At 46.8% G+C, this 23,648-nt stretch overlaps 1 protein-coding gene across 1 annotated transcript in view; it reads right to left on the minus strand.

Moving 5' to 3' along the window:
* LOC135219107 (tRNA (guanine(6)-N2)-methyltransferase THUMP3-like) overlaps positions 1–23,648 on the minus strand; it is a 228,494-nt gene that overhangs the window by 200,241 nt on the left and 4,605 nt on the right. Inside the window, 1 exon segment of the mRNA XM_064255549.1 lies at positions 12,095–12,190. Within this exon segment, the coding sequence (XP_064111619.1) occupies positions 12,095–12,190 (96 nt within the window).

Genomic DNA, 23,648 nt, shown 5'->3' on the forward strand with positions numbered 1-23,648 from the left:
TTCTACGAAAGGAAAGTTGAAGTCACCAGATAGGAGAATAGTCCAGTCCTTGTGATTTCTACATATATCATCCAATTTTTCAATTATTAAGTCAAACTCTTTAGTATTAGGAGGTCATATATTACTATGTTCATCAATTTTTCAGATTCAAATTCTACCGCTATTAGTTCACATTTTTCTTTTTGAGTTACTCGTAACTAACCAAACCCTGCGCATTCATCACTATGATGGTTTGCGTGTTTTCTCCTTCATTTAATACTGGTAGTAATAAGGATTCTCCCATGTCTCTTTCCTGTTCTGGTATGTTGTTCTTTTTTTCATTTCCAGAAATTCTGACATTAAAAAATCCAACTTTTCCATAATATTTGATCTTCCTTCATCATAATTATTCATTTTGTGTCTGAATCTGCATTTTCTCCGTTTCTGCAATATCCTCTTGCATAATAAATACAGTTATTATCTCTTGAGTAGAAGTTCGGAGCTGATGCTTTGAAATTTTTTGCTGACACCTCTGCATATCTCATTGGTGGTTTGCTTTTCTCTTTTACCTGATATTCTCGATTTCTCTCTTTATTTGTTTCTTTCTTATTTTGGATTTTATTACTTGGTTGGTTATTTATTTGATTATGATTCATGGCTACAGGGTGCATATATTTGCATTTTTTGTCGAACTTACATCCTTTTCCTTCTTTTAGGTTTTTACATATTTTTGGATGCAGATCTCTGCAATCATCCCATATCCATCTAAGTATGCACATTTACCATATATTTCATAGTTTTGACATATCTTAGGATTTGTTTTAGTACATTCTTTCTCCAAATCTAGGCAATTCCCTCTTTTCAAAAGGTTGCAGATTTTGTCTTTCTTGTCTATTTTTTCCTCTTTCCCGTCATTGTATAGATCTGGGTAGAGCCTCTTCGGGATTTGCTTTTCTGTTGTCATATCGTAATTTATTTCTTCGTAGGTATGCTGCTTTATTGCCTCATATGTAGTATCAATGGAAGTATCTCTGCATCCATACTTTTTAATCTTGTTCTTTGTCTTTTCCTTATTTTTTCTGTCATTTCATTTTTGTTTACTTCTCTTCCGTTTTCCTCTTCTTCTTTTTCTTCTTCTTCTTCCTCTTCCTCTTCTTCTTCATCCTCAACTATTTGTACATTCAATCTTGATTTAATAACATTGTCTATCCATGATAGACATGTTGAACAAAAATTCTTGTATCTTTTCTCAAATCTTGTATTACCTCAGCACACTGTGGATGGGTCGGAATGTTTGCATGCAGCACATTTTCTGATTAGGTTTTGTGGATTGACTATGCTATACCAAACCTTACACAGTTTGCATGTCTTTTGGCATTCTTTTTCCTAATGCATCAATTAGGATATTCACAAGATTCACCTATTCATTTTCTTGTCGGAATATGTTGGTTTATGTATATTTTCTTTATGAGTCTCTTGACCACTTGGATTTTATTTGGAATTCTTCAATTATTTTCAAGATGTTTTCATTAGATTTGTTCCAGTTTGAAGGATTATATCCTTCTAGTATATCTAAGGAGGAGGGCTGGGAGGAGGGCTGGTTACGGCTCCCCTTGGTAGAAGTCGAAGAAGACAGAGTCTTTCCCCGGGGATTCGACGCAAGCTACCGTCTTGGCCACCGAGGAAGCGCTAGCCGAGCTCTTAGACTTGGCCGCAGTCCGAGGCTGCCCAGAAGCCTTCGAGACTGCCTGGTGAACCAGACGGTCACTGTCGTCAGTGCGCCGTCTGTCCACCGCAGCGTCCACCATCTCTCCTGGAAAGAGAGACGTGGAACTCCGTAAGGTCCGTTGCGAAGTCCCAACGCCGCTTCACGCCCGGCCGCCCTGGAAAACCCGAGTAAGGACAGCGTCCCTTCGTCGGAGAACCAGGTTGGCCCACAGGTTCACCGTCTGGTGGGCAAGGAAGGAAGATGGCTCTTCCTCCACGACTGGCAAACTTCTCCTAAAGTCCGAGTCATCTTCGTAGGGGAAAATTTCCCCCGTAGTTGGCTGCGACCTTAGATACTGTGAGGGACCACAGATCTAGCAGGAGACGGCCTGGAAAGCTGCCATGGCGGTAGATTCCAGGCCGTGTGCCTCTTGCTGCGAGAACCATAGGTTCTCGGACAGGAGCTGCTGCAGAGACACACCCGGAGTCAGCCTTGCTAACTCCTGGGTTCACCTGTTTGGGCGGCATCGGGTCTTCAGATGGCACGTAAAAACGCGCTGTCGCAGCAGAGGAGGTGGAAGCAGCTTGCTCGACCTGCCCAGACTTTTGAGGCAGAACCCGTCTTGTCCCGGAGGACAAAGCGATTCAACCTGGTCCAGCACTGAGTCTGCAAGCTCGGAACGCGGCAAACCCACCGTCGGTCTGGGTTCCCTCTTCGGGCCCAGAACGACTCGAGCTGGGACGTGGGCTCGATGGTGGGAGCGGCGATCCTCGCGAGGTCGTTGTGCTGACGAATCAGCGCAATAACCTCGGCAAAGTTCCTCTGGATCTCAGGAGTGACTGCGTCCTGCGGAGTCGGACCATCCAGTCCCTCAAACAGGAGCATCTCCCGAGACCCTCCTCCCTCGAGGGGAGGAGGAACAGCGACAGACCCCTCTCGGTCTCCTCCCAACCACTTGTGCGTACGACCTGGCTGGTCGAGAACCGTGCCTGGTACGTACGACGACGTGGTGGGGATCTATGGAGGGGCGCACCCCTCACGGATCACTCCTCAATACACTCCCGTCCCTCCCCCCCGGTGCTAACCCGGAGGAGGGTTGAAGGATAATGGGAGAGGCAGACCTGACGCTCCCTCCTCGCTCGCTGGCAGAACCAGTGGGCTTGGAAGACTGCAGGCGATCGCCAACCCGTGGTGGCGATCTAGCTGCAGACCTAGTCGAGCCGTCTCGCTGTGGAGAACGGCTGGACCGAGAACAGCGGCCCCGGTCTCGTGTGTCAGAGGAGCTGGTGCTGGTCGCCGTACCCGATCGCTCTCTGTGAGAGTGACGGTCAGGCGACCGGCGAGCTCCACTGTCACGGTGAGACCGGTGCGTATCCTCACGGTGCGTCAGTTCGCTGGTACCAGCCGTGGCTGGTGCCGCGAACGGGGGGACCTCTTCCCAGCCTCAGAGCCCGTGGCCGGTCATGGACCGTCACGTCCGCCCAGGGTAGCCAGCTGCTCGCCGCGAGAGCGAGAGCTGGTCTGGTGAGAGTCGCGTGAGCGGCTGTCACCAGTCTTCCGCTCCGTGCCGTGAACCTGACGCTGAGCGGACTCAGAGGTCTGGTTCTTGGCTGCACGGTCGCTGTTAGGCGACCGTACACTCGGTACCTCTCGCGAACGAGAGGCCGAGACGGACCCTGTTGCCGTGGCCGAACCACTAACAGCAGGTGAGGAAGTGCCGGTGTTAGCCGGCACTCCTCTGGTCCCCGTAGTCTTCTTCCTTGCGGAAGAAGAGACGGGTCCTGCCCCCGAAGGAGCAGGGTGACCAGCGGAAGAACCCCCCGTCTCACCAGAGCGAGACGGGCCCTTAGAAGTTCCCGAAGGAGACTTCTTAGGGGGGGGGGGAGGCGACCTTCTTCTTCTTCGGCGGGGGAGCCTTAGAAGAAGAAGGGGAAGAGGCGGCAGACGACGACGACGACGACGAAGAAGACGATGAAGACGACGACGACACCTTCCTCCTCTTCTTCTTCTTCTTCGTCAACCTCCTCAGGACCGACGTCAGATCTGTCATCCAGAGCGGAGCCGGGGCTGCTGTTGCCGAAGCAACAGGGCCCGGACGCACCTGTCCGAACAGATCAGCATCGGGAGCAGCGGCGCCAGGAACAGGAACAACGTCAGCAGGTCGTCCTTCGCGGCAACCGCACCTGAGGAAGCAAAAGTCGGGTGATTAGCAGGATCCTCTACCCGCTCGCGCGAAGACGAACGGATAGAGGACCCAGAGTACAACTCGACGTCAGGGTATCTAGCGCCCTCCTCCACCACCTCGACAAGTCAGGTGAGGAGATCAAGGGACCTAGGAAAACCCCCCCCGACAAGCGGGGAAGGCGCCAAACGTGGAAGCTGAGCGGGCGGCAGGAAAGAAGACGAAGTGTCCGTAACCAAAGGAGTCGCGGGAGAGCTTTCCGACGACTCCTTTGCAGGCCTATCGCTTCTTCCTGCCCTCATACAAAGTCCACCCCTGCGCCTCCAAACCAATTATTACAAAACTTCACAGGGCTCGGCTCGGGTGCATTCGCGCCCCCGACACCGAGCGCACAAAATATGAGGGTCAATCTCCGGGAATGAGCGGAACTTTCCGCATTTACGCCCTTCGGTACCCGGGCATAGTCTCCGTGGGGTAGCGAGGCGAGGAGATTCCATCATTGACCAATAATTCACAATTAATTAGATAAAGAGAAATGATTGTACTTACAATGATTCTTTCATACACAAACACAACCATATACTCAAGGAAAGCAAACGACGAGAAGCGGGCAGAGAGCGCGAACACACATCGTCTACTACGCTGTGAGGCCGAAAGCAAAAGTGGTTTATTTACCTCCCAGTCGCGAGGCGCATAGGAGGGAACAAAAAACGCCTGTTCTGGACAGCAGTTAACTACCGAACCCCTTGTTCGAAAGCTTACGACCTATCCAGCTGCCGCTAGTACCTTCCTATTGTAAAAGGACCGAAGGTTTGTATGCCGTGTCGGAACAAACATATGTTCGTAGTCCACTTGAATATTGCAATATGATATGGTACCCACACTATCAAAAGGATATTGCACAAATAGAGAGTGTACAAAGGTCCTTTACAGCTAGAATAGAAGAAGTTAAGGACCTAGACTACTGGGAAAGACTACAATCCTTAAAATTATATAGTCTAGAAAGGAGAAGAGAACGCTACATGATAATTCAGGCATGGAAACAGATAGAAGGAATAACAGAAAATATCATGGAACTAAAAATATCAGAAAGAGCAAGCAGAGGTAGATTAATAGTGCCCAAAACTATACCAGGAAAAATAAGGAAAGCACACAGGACATTAATCCACTACGCACCAGCATCGATAATGCAGCGTCTATTCAATGCGTTGCCAGCTCATCTGAGGAATATATCAGGAGTGAGCGTAGATGTGTTTAAGAATAAGCTCGACAAATATCTAAACTGCATCCCAGACCATCCAAGATTGGAAGATGCAAAATATACCGGAAGATGTACTAGCAACTCTCTGGTAGACATTAGAGGCGCCTCACACTGAGGGACCTGGGGCAACCCGAACGAACTGTAAGGTCTGTAAGGTAAGGTCTGTAAGGTAAGGTCTCTCTCTCTCTCTCTCTCTCTCTTACAGAGATGTGCTTTTTATATGATAAATAAATGACTTACTAATTTTCAAATATTAATATTAATGTAAAGAGCAATCAATTCAATAAAGAAAATAATACTATAGTGAATTGGTAAGATTTTAGTTTAGAAATTAAAAAATTATGTACAAATGAAGGAAATCCCAGTCTTCTGCATCTTTTCATTGAACTCCAGGTAGCCAAGCTGAGGCAGCTGGGGTCCACAGCTGTTAAATATATCAAGTAATGTGACAGGAGGGGGAAAGAGTTGCCAACTAGGTTGTGTTGTGTTGCCCATTAAAGTTCATGTAATTTCTCTTTCTCTCTTTTACCGAGATGAGAGAATTTTTATGGTCCATGCCTATTTGTTTATTAATATTTTCAAATAATAATAATATTAATAACATAACTAATTTCAAAATTCATATGTGATAGTATTTTAAAGAATTACAATAATCTATCCATTTCACTCTTCCAAATAAGGATAATTCTCTCTCTCTCTCTTTGCCACACAAGATATGTATGTCATAGTGGTAACTCTCGCCCTCTGTTTGGGCTAGAAGCATTAGGAGTGTATGTATACAGTATATCTTTAAGGGTATTACTACATTTTATGGTAAAATAATAATATACAGTACTTGTTTTCAAATAATATTAAGTTTAATGAGATTAACAATAACAATAACATTTCTCTCTCTCTCTTCTCTCTCTCTCTCTCTCTCTCACTTATGTTTATTTGTTTTGTAATATAAATAAACGATTTACCTTATAACTAATTTTCAAATATTAATAAGATTAATGAAAAATAAATTGCGATTCCCAGCCTTTTTATCCACTTCGAGAAAGGAGGGTGAGGGAGTAAATGACAGTTTGATATACTATTAGTGGAGGGGAAGGAGTTGGAGTTAGGAGTTATTCTCTCTCTCTCTCTCTCTCTCTCTCTCTCTCTCTCTCTCTCTCTCTCTCTCTCTCTCTCTCTCTCTCTCTCTCTCTCTCTCTCTCTCTCTCTCTCATTATTATTCCCTCTGTCTCAGAAATAATTCATAATTTCACTCTTGATGGGAGTAAATGACAGTTTGATATACTATTGGTGGAGGGGAAGGAGTTGGAGTCTAGGAGTTATTCTCTCTCTCTCTCTCTCTCTCTCTCTCTCTCTCTCTCTCTCTCTCTCTCTCTCTCTCTCTCTCTCATTATTATTATTATTCCCTCTGTCTCAGAAATAATTCATAATTTCACTCTTGATGGTCAGATATATGATGTTGCCATTCAATTATCTCTCTCTCTCTCTTTCTCTCTGTTATTGGCTGTAGTTATATATTCTTAATTATAAAATGTTTAAGATGACTTTGAAATTATATTAATGATATAACCTCAAAGATTAATACAGTAATAAGATAGTAATTTAAGGTATATTTGAAGTAGGATGTTCTTTAAGGTATACATTTGGTACCTGAACTTTAAAAATAGGCTGTTATAAGCATTTTTAGTGGTAGTTCTAACTATCCACAGGCTTTAACTATTTGTGGGGGTGTCTGGTATGCATCCCCCACGAAAAGAGGGGCCCACTGTATGTCAAGTCCCGTTCAGTCCAGAAGCATCACATCTGTTCTCCACACTCGAGGATCAGGAACAGGCAAACAGAAGATTGGAAGGTGATTGTTCCTTGGGGTAGCGAAGAGATCTAAAGATGGTTTTCCCCATAGTCTCCACAGGTCTCAGCAAACTTTCTTGTTCAGAGTCTACTCCGTCGGATGGACTTAGTTGGAGCAGCTCAGCTCGTCTGCCAAGACATTTATTTTCCCTTGGATGAACCTTGGAAACATTGATTTTGTGCCTGTTCACCCAAAGAAAATCTTATGCTACCTTGTTGAGAGAGAAAGAATGTCGGCCCCCTTGTCTGCGGACATACGAAAGGGCCGTGGTGTTGTACACATAAATCACTACGTTTTGTCCACTGACTAGCGAAATGAAGGCTTGAAGTCCCAGAAAAATTGGCTTCAGTTCCTTCACATTTCATTTATGTGGAGGGTCTTCTCTCGTTCCATCCACAATCCTGAAACACTCTTGTCCCCTAAGAGAGCTCCCCACCCTTTGACCGATGCCTCAAAGAACAACTCTAGGTCATGGTTAAGTGACTAAAAATATCCATTCCTGAAGTTTCCCGTGAAAGCCACCAACGAAGATCTGACTTCATTTCCTCTATCAGGGGAAAGATGAATGAATCTAGTTGAGTCTTCTGATTCCAATTCACTTTCAGAAAGAATTGGAGGGACCTCATGAGGAGATGGCCTAAAGTTACGAAACTATCCGCTGACGCTAAAGTTTTGAGGAGACTCATCCAGTCCAGTGCTGAGCACGATGAGCCAATTAAGAAGTCTTGCACTGTCTTCAGACATGACTCTATTCTCTTCAGTGAGAAAAAACCCAAAAAGCTGGGGAGTCTAGAATCATCCTTAAATATGGAATCTTCTGAGTCAGAGACAACTGGGATTTCTTCTGATTTATTAATATCCCTAACTGTTGAGCAAGGCAATCATTTCCCCAGGGGAGCAAGGATTCAGGTAAATACTTGGGGAGCTGTTGACAGTTCGAAGCAAAGGGCTCTGAATTGAAACATTCTCCCTTTGAAGACAAAACCTCAGAAACTTCATTGACTCTTGATGAAAGGGGACATGAAAGTAAGCATTTTCCATGTCGAGAGTCACCATCCAGTCACCTGGTTGGAGTGCTGACATGATGGACCAACTGGTTTCAATAAGAAATTTCGTCTTCTGCACATAGAGATTCAAGGCGCTGACATCTAGCACGGGTCTCCAGCCCCATGCCTCGGGGACTACAAAAAGCCTGTTGTAAAAACCTACAGTTCGTATCTTTTACCTACTCTATGGCCTGTATGCTGATAAGAGCCTCTACTTCTTTTACCAATGCTGAAGCTCTCTCTGATCCCTGCGAGTATGCTGTCAATGTGATGGGACTACTGGACCTTCTAGAAAAGGGATCAAATAACCTCCTCGGAGTATTTGTACTACCCACAGCTCCACTCCTTTCTGACTCCATTCCTCCCAGAAGAAATGGATCCTCGCTCCGACAGGTGTGTGAAGGACCCTCTGATTATTTGGAAGTCGACTTAAAGAAGGTCTTCTTGGTCGACGTAGCTGGAGCTCTCAAGTTAGTCCTTGGTCTATTTTGGATTCTGGTCTTCCCCCCTCCCCACCCCGTCCCCCAAAAAAGGGTGCTTCTGTAGAGGGGAAAATTTAGCTCCTGTACGGGAGTATCCTTCAGAAGTCTTGTCGACTGAGTCAGAAGGTCATTGGTAGACTTCTTTTCAAGGTCTGACAGCACCTGTTGGACCGTCTCCTTCAGGAAAAGGCGAGACTTACTCAAGGGAGAAAACATTAAGGCTGATTTCTGGTTACTCGTCACTCCCCGAGATGTGAATGAACACCATAACTCCCTTTTTTTCAATACTCCCATCATAAAAGGGGAAGCTTGCTCTCCTGATCCTCTCTCACTACTTTGACTGCACAGGACAAAACATTAAGTCCATCTGACGCCAACTCTACTTCCAAAGACTGGCACTCCTCGACCTTCCTGGCCAATGCTCTGATACTACAATCCAGAAAGCTAAAAACTTCTATAGCTTTGAACAGATTCCTCACAAGATGGTCAAAATCTGGAGACCTTACTCTTGCAGCTGCGAAAGCAGATCTTCTGTTAGCATCTATTTAAACCTGAAAAGTCCCTTGAGAGGAGGCAGACACTCCCAAGGAAGGAACTTCTCCAGCTGCATAAAAATTATACTTCTAGTTGTGGAGCTTAGAAGGAAGATAGGTGAAAAAAGCTCTACCCAACTCTCACTTATTTGTCAACCACTCATTAGCCTCCTTCAATACATTCTTGGCGGACTGGGAAAGAACTGACTTCGGTAAACCAAGCGCAACTGTCCTCCTGTCCATTACAGAAATAGGAGGTGACGAAGGAGATACTGGCTCAAAGAAATCTGGGTAAGTAGCAAGTAAATGGTTCAAAAGACTTCAGAAGGCTGACGACGACTTCCAAGTCTTGGTCCTCTTCCTCCTCTTCTGATGAAACAGGCAACAGACCATCGTCATCTCCTTTAGGAGCTGTCATTTTCTTCAAGAAACCCACGAGCTCTTGCTGTCTGAAAGGTCCGATAAATGACTCATCTAGCCCAGCACTACTCTTGGAGGACAAGCGACTTGCAGGCGAGACCACTCGAGCCAAAGGAGGCAAATGAGACGAAAATACTTTCAACGAGCATTGAAGGGAGTCGATAGCATAAGAGCGGGTACTCTGTTCCGAGTGCTTTGGTGCCAGAATGTGCCTGTCGCCAGACAAATCTTGATCCTCAGGAGACGACTGGCATGACACTTATTTTACATCTACACCTTTCCAATGGCATTCAGTCAAAGCCAGCAAGTCGACAGGCTCGACAGAGTCAATGACTGCCCATGGACAAACCGCCCCCCGCCAAGTCTCCCTTCGACCTCTGGTACATCTTCTCCCGCGTGTAGGGGAGCAGAACAGTGAACTTGGTCTAGGAGAACTGGGGGGCCAGACAACCACCTCCTCAGACACAACACTGACACTAGGCACTTTGCACTGGTCAATTGCTCGACAAAAGCACGAAATTACATCCCCAAATCCATCACAGATTTGGCCAAAAACTCAAATTTCTTGTCCATTTTGGACTTTAAGCTGGCAATGAGGTTAAGATTGGAAGCATGGGATGCCTGGACTGCAGTTAGTGATAATGAAGTAGGAGGACTATCAATATTGGAGATGTTAGTGATGTTAGATAAAAGAGGGAAAGAAAAAGTAGACATCTTTGCCTCTAAAGACAGAGTTGCCTCAATACTAGACTTACTTTCGGTCCTAAGAGCCACCTTTCTCTTCTTATCTTTCTCCATCTTCTCTAAATGAGACTTAAAGTTCTTCCAAGCCTGATCATCTACGTCCTGATATTCAGCGCAAGCTAAGTCTTTGCCACATTCCTGCCCCCTGCACCTCACGCACTTGGAGTGTGGTTCTTAACACAGCTTAGCCATTCTAGTTTTACAGCCTTTGTTGCAACACCTAACTGATGACAAACTAGAGTCCAACATATTAACACTAGATCTTATTTAGCTAACTGGGAGCTAAAAAGCAGCTAACAAAAAACAACCACCAGAAGAGTACTTCACCAAATATGAAGATAAACCGCAACGGCAATGATAAAACCACCGATGTTACTCTTCGGCCGGCAGAAAATGAATTAACGACAGTTAGCTCAGCAGAATCGCGTATTCCTGAAAGTGAGCGGGTCCCTTATCACCTACACTAACGATAGCAGTGCAGCCACCACCAAAAAATTTGAATTTTCAACTACCAGGTAAGAAAACTTACAGCTTTGTAATTATTTGGTAAGTCATTTATGTGAATTCATAAACTTGAAACAAAAATGACAAAATATTTTTTTACTTCAAGATACACACCTACAAAAGCTAAGAAAACTTGAGGCATCCTTTTTATAGTTAAAGGTAACAGTTGATAAAAAAAAGTACTGCTACCTGTCTTCCTGTTTGAATCCAAAGAACATAAACATCAATCATGAGATACTTTCCATAAATTTATAAATATTTGACACAGGTTATTAGATATACAATATTCTCAGAGTTAACATGGAATAAATTTATCTTTCACAAACTACATTTCTCTTGTTTTATTCTGTAGGTATATCTGTCAAGCTACACCATACAAACTCTTTACAGAGTAGCCTACTTAACAATGTCCTGACAGGCAATTTTAAGCAATCCACAAGTATCAATTACACTAATACCTATGGAGCCTTGCTTCAACAATTAGCACAAACTGTGAATCACACCATGACATCTCTTCTCAGGTTTCAGGTGAGGCAATTCATGGTTGTGGGGTTTGGTCCAGCAGGCAAACTACCTAATCATTAGTCCACAGGCTACATATACAAATAAGAGAACACTAACCTGATTAACATTTGCTCAAACAAGCAATCTTTATCCCTTATAACAACTATGAAAACAAAGGATATTATCTATACAGAGCATTAACTGTAAACAAGAAATCTGCTGATCTTTGTAAACTCATCTTCCTTGTTATTAGTATATAAATACTAAGATTCCAAGGATGATCAACTGGAACACTGCAAACCTAGTATGATTTACTAAAAAGGCATCCAGTCAACAGATCTCTGTCATTAACTGTACATATAAGAGAAACAGGTTGGAAAGATATATTTATTTAATGCCTATAAAGGTTTAATTACAAAAAAACTGCTAGCATAACAATAGATGTTGTTTCTCAAGTAAAATGCAAGTGTTAAAATATATTTATCCAATATTCTAAATATATGCATCAGTTCATAACTTTTTGGGTGATGAGTTCCTTAGATTCACTTCAAAAAATCAAATATAAAAGTTATACAGTTAACTTTCTACCTAAAGTACAGCTTTTAAATAACCTGGCTAAAAGAATTCAGCTGAACCCAAATACTTTTGAGTATGTATGTATCTTCTAAATCCCCATCCAGCTATAAGTGATGATGTGGGTGGAGCCACACCACGTGCGTTAACACATGGTGTTGCAGACAAAATTTCAAAACGAACAAATTGATAAATATAAGGATGACCTGTTTATAAAAATACTGGAAGGCCCAGGTAATTAACTAACACTGCTCTAGTACCTCGAAATTTCACCCTAAATAATCATTAGTGTCATGTTACCCAACCCACCTCTAAGACACGATCAACTTCAATATCAATGAATATCCTTCCTCTTGCCACAATACTTGGGGCCCCAAGTTTCTCTTTACATTCTTCTTGTGCCACCTGGAAAGAAAAAAAAATAAGTACAAAGAAGTAACAAGAATTTGCAGTGAAGAAATTGTATTTGTTCATATTCTAAAAATGGTGTTTTTATAATAAAATGAGGTGTTATATATACTTACCATGTAATTACATAGCAATAGTTTCTAACTAGTATAACAGCTTAAATTCAAAATGTATGGCAACACTTCCGTTGTTTAGTGGCAGTTACAGCACTGCCCACTGCCGACAACACCAGGAACAACTTTGCAGATAACCTCATTCTGTTTCTGTCGTCCTCAATGTAAACATCTGATGTTTGCGGTAGCTTTTTCCATCATTTGCCACTTATTTCTACTTTATGTGAAGTGTCAAGATAGATTTGTGAAACTAATTCGCCTAAATAATTTCAGTGCCGAAGAGACAGCCAATTACTTCCCCCCCAGGGGAAAAGATGCAGACCCTTAGAAGTCTCAAGGCGAAACTTCTAAAGGGGCGGAGAATACCTTCCTCTTCTTAGGACGTGGAACCCTTTGAAGAGGGAGGTTAAGAGACAAAAGATGATTACCCCGTGAAAACTCGCTGCAACACGGAAAGGGAGGGTGCTATATCATGGCAAGGAACCACACCAATCAAGCATTCCGCTCAGCAGAGCTGTCTGGTTGAGCCGAGTCAAGAGAGCTGAGTAGATCGCCATTACATAATTATGAGTGGTAATCATCAACGAAGAACAACTATCATTTCTTCCCCAATTAACTGTTCTCCTTCGAAGCCGAAGCTCCGAGAAAAAGAATAAAGAGGGATTCTGTGTCTGCTGCCCTACGAGTTCAGACCCTAAGGTCCAAGACACAAGGACAGTACTTGACCGTTCACCTAGAAGGTGTTGCATGCAGCTCCAAACCAGAGTGAAAAGCGAACTCATCTGTACTGGTAAAGGCTTGCCTCGCTATCCAAGCACTCGTGATAGTAAGTGCTCGGCAAGTGCTAGAATTTAAAAGAATTCCCACGCTTGGCGAGAAAACCTGACACTTTTAAGACAATAACTGGGTGAGCCTTGTCTCGATCCGGTACTCAGCAATACAATGAAGCCGAGCACTTGGTGAACACCAGTGAAACAAAGGGATCCAGGCACTCGGCGAGATTCCCAATTATTGTAATAATTATCGGGAATGCCCGTTGCCCAAGCGTTTGGAAATCACAGAAAACCAAATCACTCTGTGAACGTCAGAAATTCCAAGGAATTTAATGGTTTAGCGAGACCCCGATTTTCGTAATAACAGTTACCGGGGATGTCTGTCTCACCCGAGTGTTTGGAAATTATAGAAAGCCATAAAACTGAGAATGCCAGAAATTCCATGGAATTTGACCATTCAGCGAGATTCCCGGGTACTGTAGTAACAATTATCAGGAATTCTTGTCTCGCCCGAATTTTGGCAGATCATTGAAGACCAAAACACTTGGAGAGAGCTAGAAATTCCAAAGAATTTAAGTGCTCGGTAAGACCCCCAAATTTTGTCAAACGATCATCGGGAGGGGTCCCTCCTTGACTCCTGTAGAAATCGAGGAGGAATGGGCATAAAAACCAGTCTTAAATGCAAGCATTTAACACTGGAATGTGAGTACTATTAAACAGAATATACACTCAAGGCTCCCAAAACGCAATAACCCATAAGGGAATGCGAATTGAAATCCATCCAAAGGACAGAAAAAGCCAGGGAGAACATAGTCTCCAGATTTGACAGATTCTTCCTCAGCGACGTGGACTTACATCCAGTGGGACCTAAGATTCTTCCAAAAATGTAGTCCCCCGATGCTGAATCCTACAGAGAGCACTCTGCAGGATCTCTCCTATTCACCTCATCCCTTCTGGTGTAGCCATAGGAAGTAAAAGGAATAGGTAAGGAAGATCGGACACTCTTGCTCGCCTTGCTAGCAGAACTAGCAGGAGAAGCAAGTGGCGGACAGCCATCAATCTGTGGTGAGTCTAGGAAAGCGTTATTGTCCTGGAGAAACACTTTCCCAAGGAGGGTTACCAAACTCTCGAACAGCAGGAGAAACGTTCACTGTCACCGAGACCGGTCAGTCACACAGACATGACAGTTGTCTGGGTGGGGTTAAGCATGCACTTGACTGGAGAGGGCCATGCAGTCCTCTGACGCGTCCAAGTCCTTGTCGAGGCTGAAACCTCTCAAGAGGACCGAATGGGGGACCCCCTACCAGTCTCACTGCATGCACAGTCCTGCTGGCCAACACGTCAACCCTGGGTACTGAGCAATCACCTCAAGAACAATCACCAGCAAGGCATGATTCACCTAAGGGACTCGCTCCTTTCTTCCACGCCGTGCCTGAGTCGTGACGGTGAGCAGACTCAGCATCACCGACTCGGGATGCACGCGAATCCATAGATTTATGCACACTTGGGGAAACTCGCAAACAAGTGCCCGACATGCAACTAGTCTTAGGGGCAGAAATGAAGTTTGTGCTTCTACAGCTCCCGACACACTAGGCCCTGGAGACAGCGCGACGGTTCCTGTTCCCGAAGAAACGGGCGCGCCAGCGGATGACCCAACTGCCTCCTCAGTTTGAGGAGGCAGACCCTTAGAAGTCCTGAGACGAGATTTCTTAGAGGGGGACACTACCTTCTCCTTCTTCAGCAGGGACCCTTAGAAGTCGAAGGGGTAGGGGTTGAAGAAAAATATGATGATTCTGAAGAAGATGATGACGACGACACTTAAGCTCTCTTCCTCCTCAACTTCTCCAAAATCGGCAAGACTACTTCAACTGGATGAGGTACATTTACAAGCAGGAGTAGAGTTAATATTCACAGGGCATCAGCGACGGCTTTGTCCACTGATGAAACTCCAGGATAGCAGCAGCAAATGAATATGATTTCCAGCAGGGGAACATTACACACACTCGAGGACCAATATCACAGCATGCTACGAGTCACAGGTACAATTCCCAGGTTAGGATAGTCAACATGAAGAGATACCCAACCATCTACTGCTGTAATCAACTATCACCACTGTTAGCTTGTATAAGAAAGAAAATATGATTTTAAAAAATAAGGCTACTCCTCTCGCATCCAAGGGCACTGCCCTCCGAAATGAGAGGAGATCCCTCAAACACCAACACCACACGCCCCCTCCTCTATCTTTGTCCGATATGCTAGCAAAAGGACGAAAGAGAAGAAGAAATACCAGAAGAAACAAAGGACAAACCTCCGAAGTTCCCTCAGTTATTTCCAAAGTGTAAGAGTAAATTTTGGATGAATACATGCCTCGTCCTGACGTTAAAGGACGAAAAATGTAATAAGGGTGGCACACCTTTGCCGCCGACCCTCAACACAAAACAGAAAGGCAGCTAACAAGGCTATCACAAAAATTGGGTTTGCATATTAATTATTAGTCAATTAATTATTAATATCAAAGAGAGTATATACATATTTATTCAAAATAACAAATTAAAGATCCCACTGGGAAAATCGTAATTAACAGCTAGTCAGCAAGAGCCTCTGCTGAAAGTAATTCCTAATGTAAAGGACCGAGGGTTGGTATATCATGTAGGAAAAAATGTCATGCTCCCAGCAGTCAAAGAATGCAGCAAAAATGACAATTTGTCAAAAATTGCATTTTTCCTAACTATACAAACCTGAGGTCCTTTAACAATAGGAAGTAGCTAGCGGCAGCTGGAACGGTCGTAAGCTTCGAACAAGGGGAGAACGGTAGTTAACTGCTTGTCCGACAGTCGCGCGCCGCGCGACTGGGAGGTAAACAAATCACTTTTGCTTTTGGCCCATGCAAAATACGCAGAGTGAGGGGTGGCATGAGGAGGGACTATATGTAAAGGACCTCAGGTTTGTATAGTTAGGAAAAATGCAATTTTCGACAAATTGTCATTTGTTCCGATACGTAATACAAACCATCGGTCCTTTAACAATAGGAAGACTCACTTCTTGGTGGGAGGAATCTGAGTCTTTTGATGAACAGACTGGTGTTCGTCCATCCCTGGAATGCCTCCCTGGTCGTAAGAGCGAGGGAGGGATCCAAGCCTCTGTCCGATTGATCGGGGTGTGCACCGCAGGATCAATGGTCAGACCTCTGGGCCGAGTACTAAGAGAGAGGCAAGCGTATCTCTTCGTACCAGCAAGCAAGAACTTGTTCCTGTTTGCAAGAGGCATAAAGTATGGGTTGTCTCAAGCTGGCATCCACTTCCTCCCCCTTGTTGGAGGAAGTGGTGGATAATACGCTCCTATCCTAGTGAAAGGGATAGGATGGGGCTCTGGGAGTAGCTCACCTGCATCTGTCCTTATCAGCAGGGTGACGACCGTGTCCCTCTAACCACAGGTAGAGGGTAAGAAAAAGATGGGAAGAGGAGCCAGTCACACTCTCATTCACCATCCATTCTTACGGTCACACCAGGACTCGATGCTGTTCAGCATGCGAGGGTCTGGGTTCGCTACACAACGTGTTGAGCAGCCACCACGGGTCCCAAGGAAAAAGATCCAAGGACCTGTGGGCAATATCCCGAAGGTAGAAAGGAAGGGCATGTGGTCTGGTTGGACCAGACCCCTGCCTTCAGTACCTGCGCCAAGGAGAAGTTCTTGTGGACAAGGCAGCATCTCCTTCGCATCGAAGGCGGTGAAGTCCATTAGGGAGGGGATTGTGAACGACTCGAACCAATCGTCAGGGAGAACCGAAGGGTTCTGAGTCTTCGCTACGAAGTTCGGTACGAAATCGAGCGTCACGGATCCCCATCCCCTGGGTGCCTGACTTCGCAGGAGAAGTCATGCAGTTCCTCAGAGGAAAAGAAGGAATAGTCGCATGACCTATCCCTCTTCTTACGTTCGGTGATGTCCAGTACCCATACTGGTCTGTCCGTTAGCAACGAAGTCTCTCCGCATCCTCCTATCCCCATGCAGCGAAGTTCTCGGTAGTGGATAGGACACCGACACTCCATGGTGGGTGTCAATGGTATGGGTACTGTGACAAGCTATTAAAACGAAGTAATGGTTGCTGTGTAACAACCGAACTAAGTCAACAGCGTAATTCGTAACTGACTCGGGGCGCTCTGACAGCTGCCGACCGACTGCGTTCGGTAGGAGGCAAGTTGTCAAAGCATCCGAGTAAGTCACGTGACCTTCGCCTTTAAAGGGTTATGCCGAGAGACCAAACCAATGATGTATTTGTTTGTGTCACCAATGCCGGACAGCGAGGTGATGATTCTCTTAAGGCATGTACCCAACAGGCGAAAGTCAATTGCCTTCTAGAGACCGAGGTCCCTGAAGGTAAAACATCTCATGTTTGTTGAATCTCAGCTAAGGAGAAACAACACTATGTACCGTTGAAGACGAAGGTAGATATTGAATGCAACCTACGTCTTCACATATGAATCGAGAGAAGGATCTCAAGATTCATAACCTGTGCTTACAAATGACTGAAAACGCTACCCGCTATTTCATTGCTGTCCGGTGAGAAGTCGTAGTTGCAATGAAAGCGGGGCGTTCTTCGGTAATGAAAACACAGGTGAAAGCCGCCTGAAGAACTGCTTTCTCATGGGCTGAACATTTGGAGGTAGAGCTGTCAGGTCGGAGAGTAGGCGATGTCTTCTGACACATCTTGAATTCGGGTTGAACAATGAACAATTGTACACCTACGAATACGAGATATTTTGAAGACAAACTCAGATGTCTGCAAAATCATTCGCATTATCGCAGTGCGATGCAGCGGGAGACTTGTACAGACTTCTGTTACCGTGCGGTAAACAGAAAGATGAAAGAGTCCAAGAGATATCTCTGTTGAAAATTCTCGCAATGTCGAAGGCGATGGAATCTAGCGTCACCGCAGTAGATGGTCCTTCATTATTGCGAGAATCCCCGTTAATCAGAGACCTAAGTCCATGATTGTTAGGCAGAGATACGGTTCGGTAGTCAATCAAGCAGGGGAGAGAGAGACATACATGACGTGAATCTCGGAGGCCCAGCTGATACTGAGCTGCTTATATCAGGCAGTTCAATACGCAGTGGTTGAGCCTGCTGACTCGTCATCCTGAGTTGCCAGGTAATCCATTATTCCACGAAGGAATGCGTTCGGCTAGAACTACCGAGCATAAAAGATATGCTCGGGCAATATATTTAGGCGAAACGAATTTCGGTAAATATAAAAGTTGAAATGGTGTTGTCGTGACAAAACCATAAGTATATAAAATTGAAACTGAAAACTCCTGGGAGGTTGCAGGCAACCCCGAGTTGCAGTTCAATTGGAATACTTCTCGTCTAAGTCGCAATCCGTAGAAAACTAGGATATGCGCCTACCCCTCGGACAATTCAACTGCTTAGCAGAATCAGGTCGCGAGGTTAATATACGTAGTATATTTGTAGGATTCTGAACAACGATCTCCATCCTAAATTCTTTCCTTCAAGAAAACAAAATAAGGACTGGAGATCGACCACCTTCGTTCTCTATCAAAGAGAGTGAAGGAGAAGTCTTCCTCGAAGGAAAGCTTCAATGGTGAACAGAATACTAAGACGATAGTTCAAGCCAAACTGGATATTCCCGTCCGATCTCCTCTATTCCAGGTGGTCGCCTACTGTGAGATAGTTTCTTTCAGCAGCAGTCTTCTTCACAATGCTAGAAATTCCAGGAATTCGAGCATAGGCGAGGTTCCCGATTATCGTGTAACATATCGGGGATTCTCGTCTCGCTCACTTTGGACCGTGGTCTCGCGTAAGTGTTTGAAGATCGTAAAAACTCGAACACTGAATGCGCTAGAAATTCCGTAGAATTCTAAGCAGTCTGCGAAACCCCCACCGAATTCGTCAAACGATATCGGCTGGTGGTCCTCTCGATTCCCGTAGAAATCGAGAATGGAGCAGGATTCCTCCTCAACGACCGGGGCTTACGTCAGGTAGGACCCGAAGGTACCCCCGGTAGCGCAGTCCCGAACGTGGGATCCTACAAAGAAATCTCTGTAGGATCCTTCCCCTTTTCCTCGTAGCCGTAAGGAGAGAGGGAATGGGGAAGGAATTGGATACTCGCTCGCCTTCCCAGTGGAACTAGCAGTTGGAGAAGAGTAGGAGCAGCCATCGCCTTGCGGCGATGGCCTCTCAGAGTCTGGGAAAACGTATCGTCAGGAGAAAACGTTTCCCCGCGGAGGGTTACGAACTCTCACTGTAGGTAAGGGTCTGCCGCCACTGTGAACGTCGTCTGGGTGGGGCTGATCGACACCTGACAGGAGAGAGCCGATACCGTCCTCCGACTCATTCCAGTCCCCGTCGAGGTCGAAACCTCTCAGGAGGACCGAAGGAGTATTAAATACGGTGTCCGAAGACACGTAGAAAACGCCGCTGTCGCAGTAGAGGAGGTGGAAGTAGCTTGATCGACCGGCCAGAACTGAGAGAGCCTTCTTGTCCGGAGACGAGACACTGGTTCGAGACAGAATCGGCAAGCTCCGATCGCGGCAGACCCACCGTCGGTTTGGGTTCCCTCTCGGGCCCCCAAAACAAAAGACTCGAGCAGAGACGTGGGCTCTGCTGGTGGGAGCGGCAATCCTTCCGCAGGGTCATTATGCTGACGAATCAGCTTAATGACTTCTGCAAATTCCTCTGTATCTCGGGAGTAACCGCGTCTTGCGGAGTAGGACCGTCCAGTCCCTCCAACAAGAACAGATCCCTAGATGATACTCCTTCAGAAGGAGGAAGAGCGGCAGACCCCTGACGGTCGCCTCCAGCTAATTGCGCGTATGTCCTGGTCGGTCCTAGAACCGTGCCTGGTCCATACGGCGTCATAGCGGGGTCGCGAGCGGCGCACCTCTCGCGATCACTCATAGGTACCTCGCTCCTCCCGGCGTTAGCCGAGGAGGTTGAAGGTACAGGAGAGGCAGACCTGACGCTCCCCCTAGCTCGCTGGCGGACCAGCGTGCTTGGAGGGCTGCTGCTGATCGTCAACCCGCGGTGGCGATCGAGCAGCATGCCTAGCCTTGCCGCTCGCCTGAGGCGAGAGGCTTGGCTGAGAACTTCGACGCTGATCTCTAGCGTCAGGCGAGCTGTTGCTGGTTACCGTCTCCGCCCGGTCCCGATGGGAGCGGCGTCAGGTGACCTGCTAGGCTCGCTGTCACGGTAAGACCGGCGAGCGTCCTCTCGGCGCGTCGAGCCGCTGGTACCAGCCGTGGCTGGTACCGACTGCCGCGGGGACCCCTTCCTCGCCTCAACCCGTTATGGGAGAGGCAGACCTGACGCTCCCCCCTCGCTCGCTGGCAGGACCAGCGTGCGTGGAGGGCTGCTGCTGATCGTCAACCCGCGGTGACGGTCGAGCAGCAGGCCTAGCCTTACCGCTCGCCTGGGGCGATTGGCTCGGCTGAGAAACGTCGAGACCGATCTCTAGCGTCAGGCGAGCTGCCGCTGGTCACCGTCTCCGCCCGGTCCCATCGGGAGCGGCGGACGGGGTGACCTGCTAGGCTCTGTGTCGCGTCGAGACCGGCCAGCGTCCTCTCGGCGCGTCGAGTCGCTGGTACCAGCCGTGGCTGGTACCGGCGGCCGCGGGGACTCCTTCCTCGCCTCAACCCGTGGCTGATCAGCGACCGTCACGTTAGCCCGAGCAGCCAGTTGATCGCTGCGAGAGCGTCCACTGGCCTGGCGAGAGTCGTGTGCACGACTCTCGCCAGTCTTCTGCTCCGCGCCGCTGTCTTGACGGCGAGCGAGCTCGGGCGTCAAAACTTTGGCTGGACGGTCTTCTTGAAAGAGCGTCCACTCGGTGCTTCTCGCGAACGAGAAGCGGCCGAGACGGAACCTGGTTTAGCGGCACCAGACCCGCTAGCAACCAGGTGAGGACGCACCAGCCGAGGCTGGTGCCCTCTGGTCCCCGTCGACTTCTTCTTTGCAGAAGAAGCGACGGGCCCCGTTCCGAAGAACAGGAGGACCAGCAGAAGAGCTCCCCAGCTCGCCTGAGCGAGCCGGGCCCTTAGAAGATCCCGAAGGAGTCTTCTTAGGGGGAAAGGAGGCAACCTTCTTCTTCTTCGGCTGTTTGGCCTTAGAAGTCGAAGGGGAAGGAGAGGCAGCGGACGACGAAGAAGACGACGACGACACCTTCTTCTCTTCCTCTTCTTCTTCGCCAGGCTCCGCAGGACAGACGTCAGGTCTTCCATCCAGGAGGGAGCCGGGGCAGTTGCCGAAGCAACAGGGCCGACTGCACCTGTCCGGAAAGACCTGAGACTGTGACAGCATCACCAACAGCAGGAACAACAGGAACAGGTCCAGGAACAGCAGGAACATCTGAAAGTGAATGAGCAGCAGGCACCTGATCTGAAAGAAAGGGAATGAGCGGCTGGACAGCAACAGGTACGGCAGGCACGGCAGGTACCACAGGAGAGACAGGCGTCCTGTCGGCAGCTACCGTCATCCTCGGCACTGGCGGCAGGTCAGGGGGGTACTCTTTGGCCAGCGGCCAAGTCCGGGGTCGGCAATACAAAGAACCCAGGTGGCGGTGGAACCGTCCTGATTGGCACGGCAGGAATTGGTTCTGGATTGCAGCCGTGGGTGTTACCGACATGACATGTGGTGTGTACACCAGGTGCGGTGACATCTCATATGCTGGTGTCGAGATTGTGGTTGTTGTAGGTGGTTACCGTAGTGGGTTACCGTATATGAGTGACCACTGCCGACCCCGCCAACCGCTGAATCAACCCCTGCAGTCCCAGCGACTCCCACACCTGTCCCAGGTCGTCCTCGCTGATGGCAAACCTGCGGAAGCAACAGTCGGGTTAATTAGAGGGGCTTCCTCGCGCCTGGGGGAGAGAACCCCAACCCACCCAGAGCGGACGGAAGACCCCGAGTACAACGGACGTCCGTTACCAAAGGAGTCACTGGACTTCCGATGACTTCTTGTGTCCTCGTACAGCACCCACCGCGCCTCTGACGAATGCATACACGTTACAGGGCTCGTTGCGGGAGCACTCCTCGCCCCCGACAACGAGTACAAACCCCGTGAGGATCTACATCTACATTCAAGGTCGTCTCCCACGGATGTAGCACCTGCGGTAACATAGATAGATTAGTAAGAGGGGTTCCCTCACGCACGGGGGGAAGACATGCCCCACCCCGAACGCAAGGAAGCCCCCACATACAAAATACAATGAAGAAGCTGAGCGGGGGGCAGGAAGGAAGACGAAGAATCGGCTACCAACTTCCTGGCAGACCTTCGCTTCCCCCACCCCCGCACAGCAGTGAAAAGTAATATGAAAATGAAACAGAATACTGCCCTTGCGATTCACTTCATAGAACTTAAAGGAGAAAAGATCAATTCCCGGGTAAGAACGGAAACTTGATCCAATAATATGATGCTATCATAAAATATATATGAAAATGAAACAGAATACTGCACTTGCGATTCATTTCACATAAAAAATCGTAAGGATCAATTCCCGGGTAAGAACGAAAATTGATCCAGATTAAATTCATGCAATCAATAAATGAAAATGAAAAGAATATTGCAATTGGGAATCCACTTTCATTGCATTCTATATACAAAATTAAAAGTTCGTGCCGAGCGCAATTACACTCTCGGTAACGAACGCACAGGGCAAAAATATAATGAAAAAAGTACTTACATTTTTCAATTACACCCTTTCTCCCAAATACAAAATGACTCGGCGCGAGCGCGCCCGCCCTCGGCACCGAGACATAATTCAAGGGTTCATAATTAAGTAATGAAAATGAAAAACAGTGTACTTACAGTTTCATTTTCAAGTCAAACAACCATTAGTAGAAAACACAATATAAACAAAGCATACGACGATGAAGCGGCAGAGAGCGATGACGAACACGTCCTTCACACCCGCGGCCGAAAGCAAAAGTGATTTGTTTACCTCCCAGTCGCGCGGCGCGCGGGGGGGGGGTGGGGGGGGGGGGGGGGGGGGGGGGGGGGGGGGGGGGGGGGGGAAACTGTCGGACAAGCAGTTAACTACCGTTCTCCCTTGTTCGAAGCTTACGACCGTTCCAGCTGCCGCTAGCTACTTCCTATTGTTAAAGGACCGATGGTTTGTATTACGTATCGGAACAAAAAAGATTTGGTAGTATAAAATTAGAGATAATTTCCCTCAATGAGACTGGTGAACATCTTTCAGCCTTCCTCCATTTCCAACAACCCTCTCAACTGTGAAGGAGACCAGCTACCATGCTCCATGCAGGATCTACCCCTGCAGAGGGAAAAATCTGGTCACACCTGTTGTTCATGCTTATTCAAATCCTTGTGGAACTGCACTTTACTTACTGTAAGAAATATAAAAGCAACTCCAACTTGATAAGTAGGCATAGCACAGAAAGACCCAACAAGGGACGAAACAAAAAAATCTTGCTTAACTCCAACAACCATTTTGTTACAAAGTTTCAATGACCATTTCCCGCAAATACCTGTGTGTATTTCCATACAAACAATTAAGCTCTCCTGGGAAGGAGATGGAGTCAAAATACAAGCTAGTCTAACCTTCA

The sequence above is a fragment of the Macrobrachium nipponense genome, chromosome 1, assembly GCF_015104395.2.
Source record: "Macrobrachium nipponense isolate FS-2020 chromosome 1, ASM1510439v2, whole genome shotgun sequence".
In the NCBI taxonomy this organism is placed as follows: Eukaryota; Metazoa; Arthropoda; class Malacostraca; order Decapoda; family Palaemonidae; genus Macrobrachium; species Macrobrachium nipponense.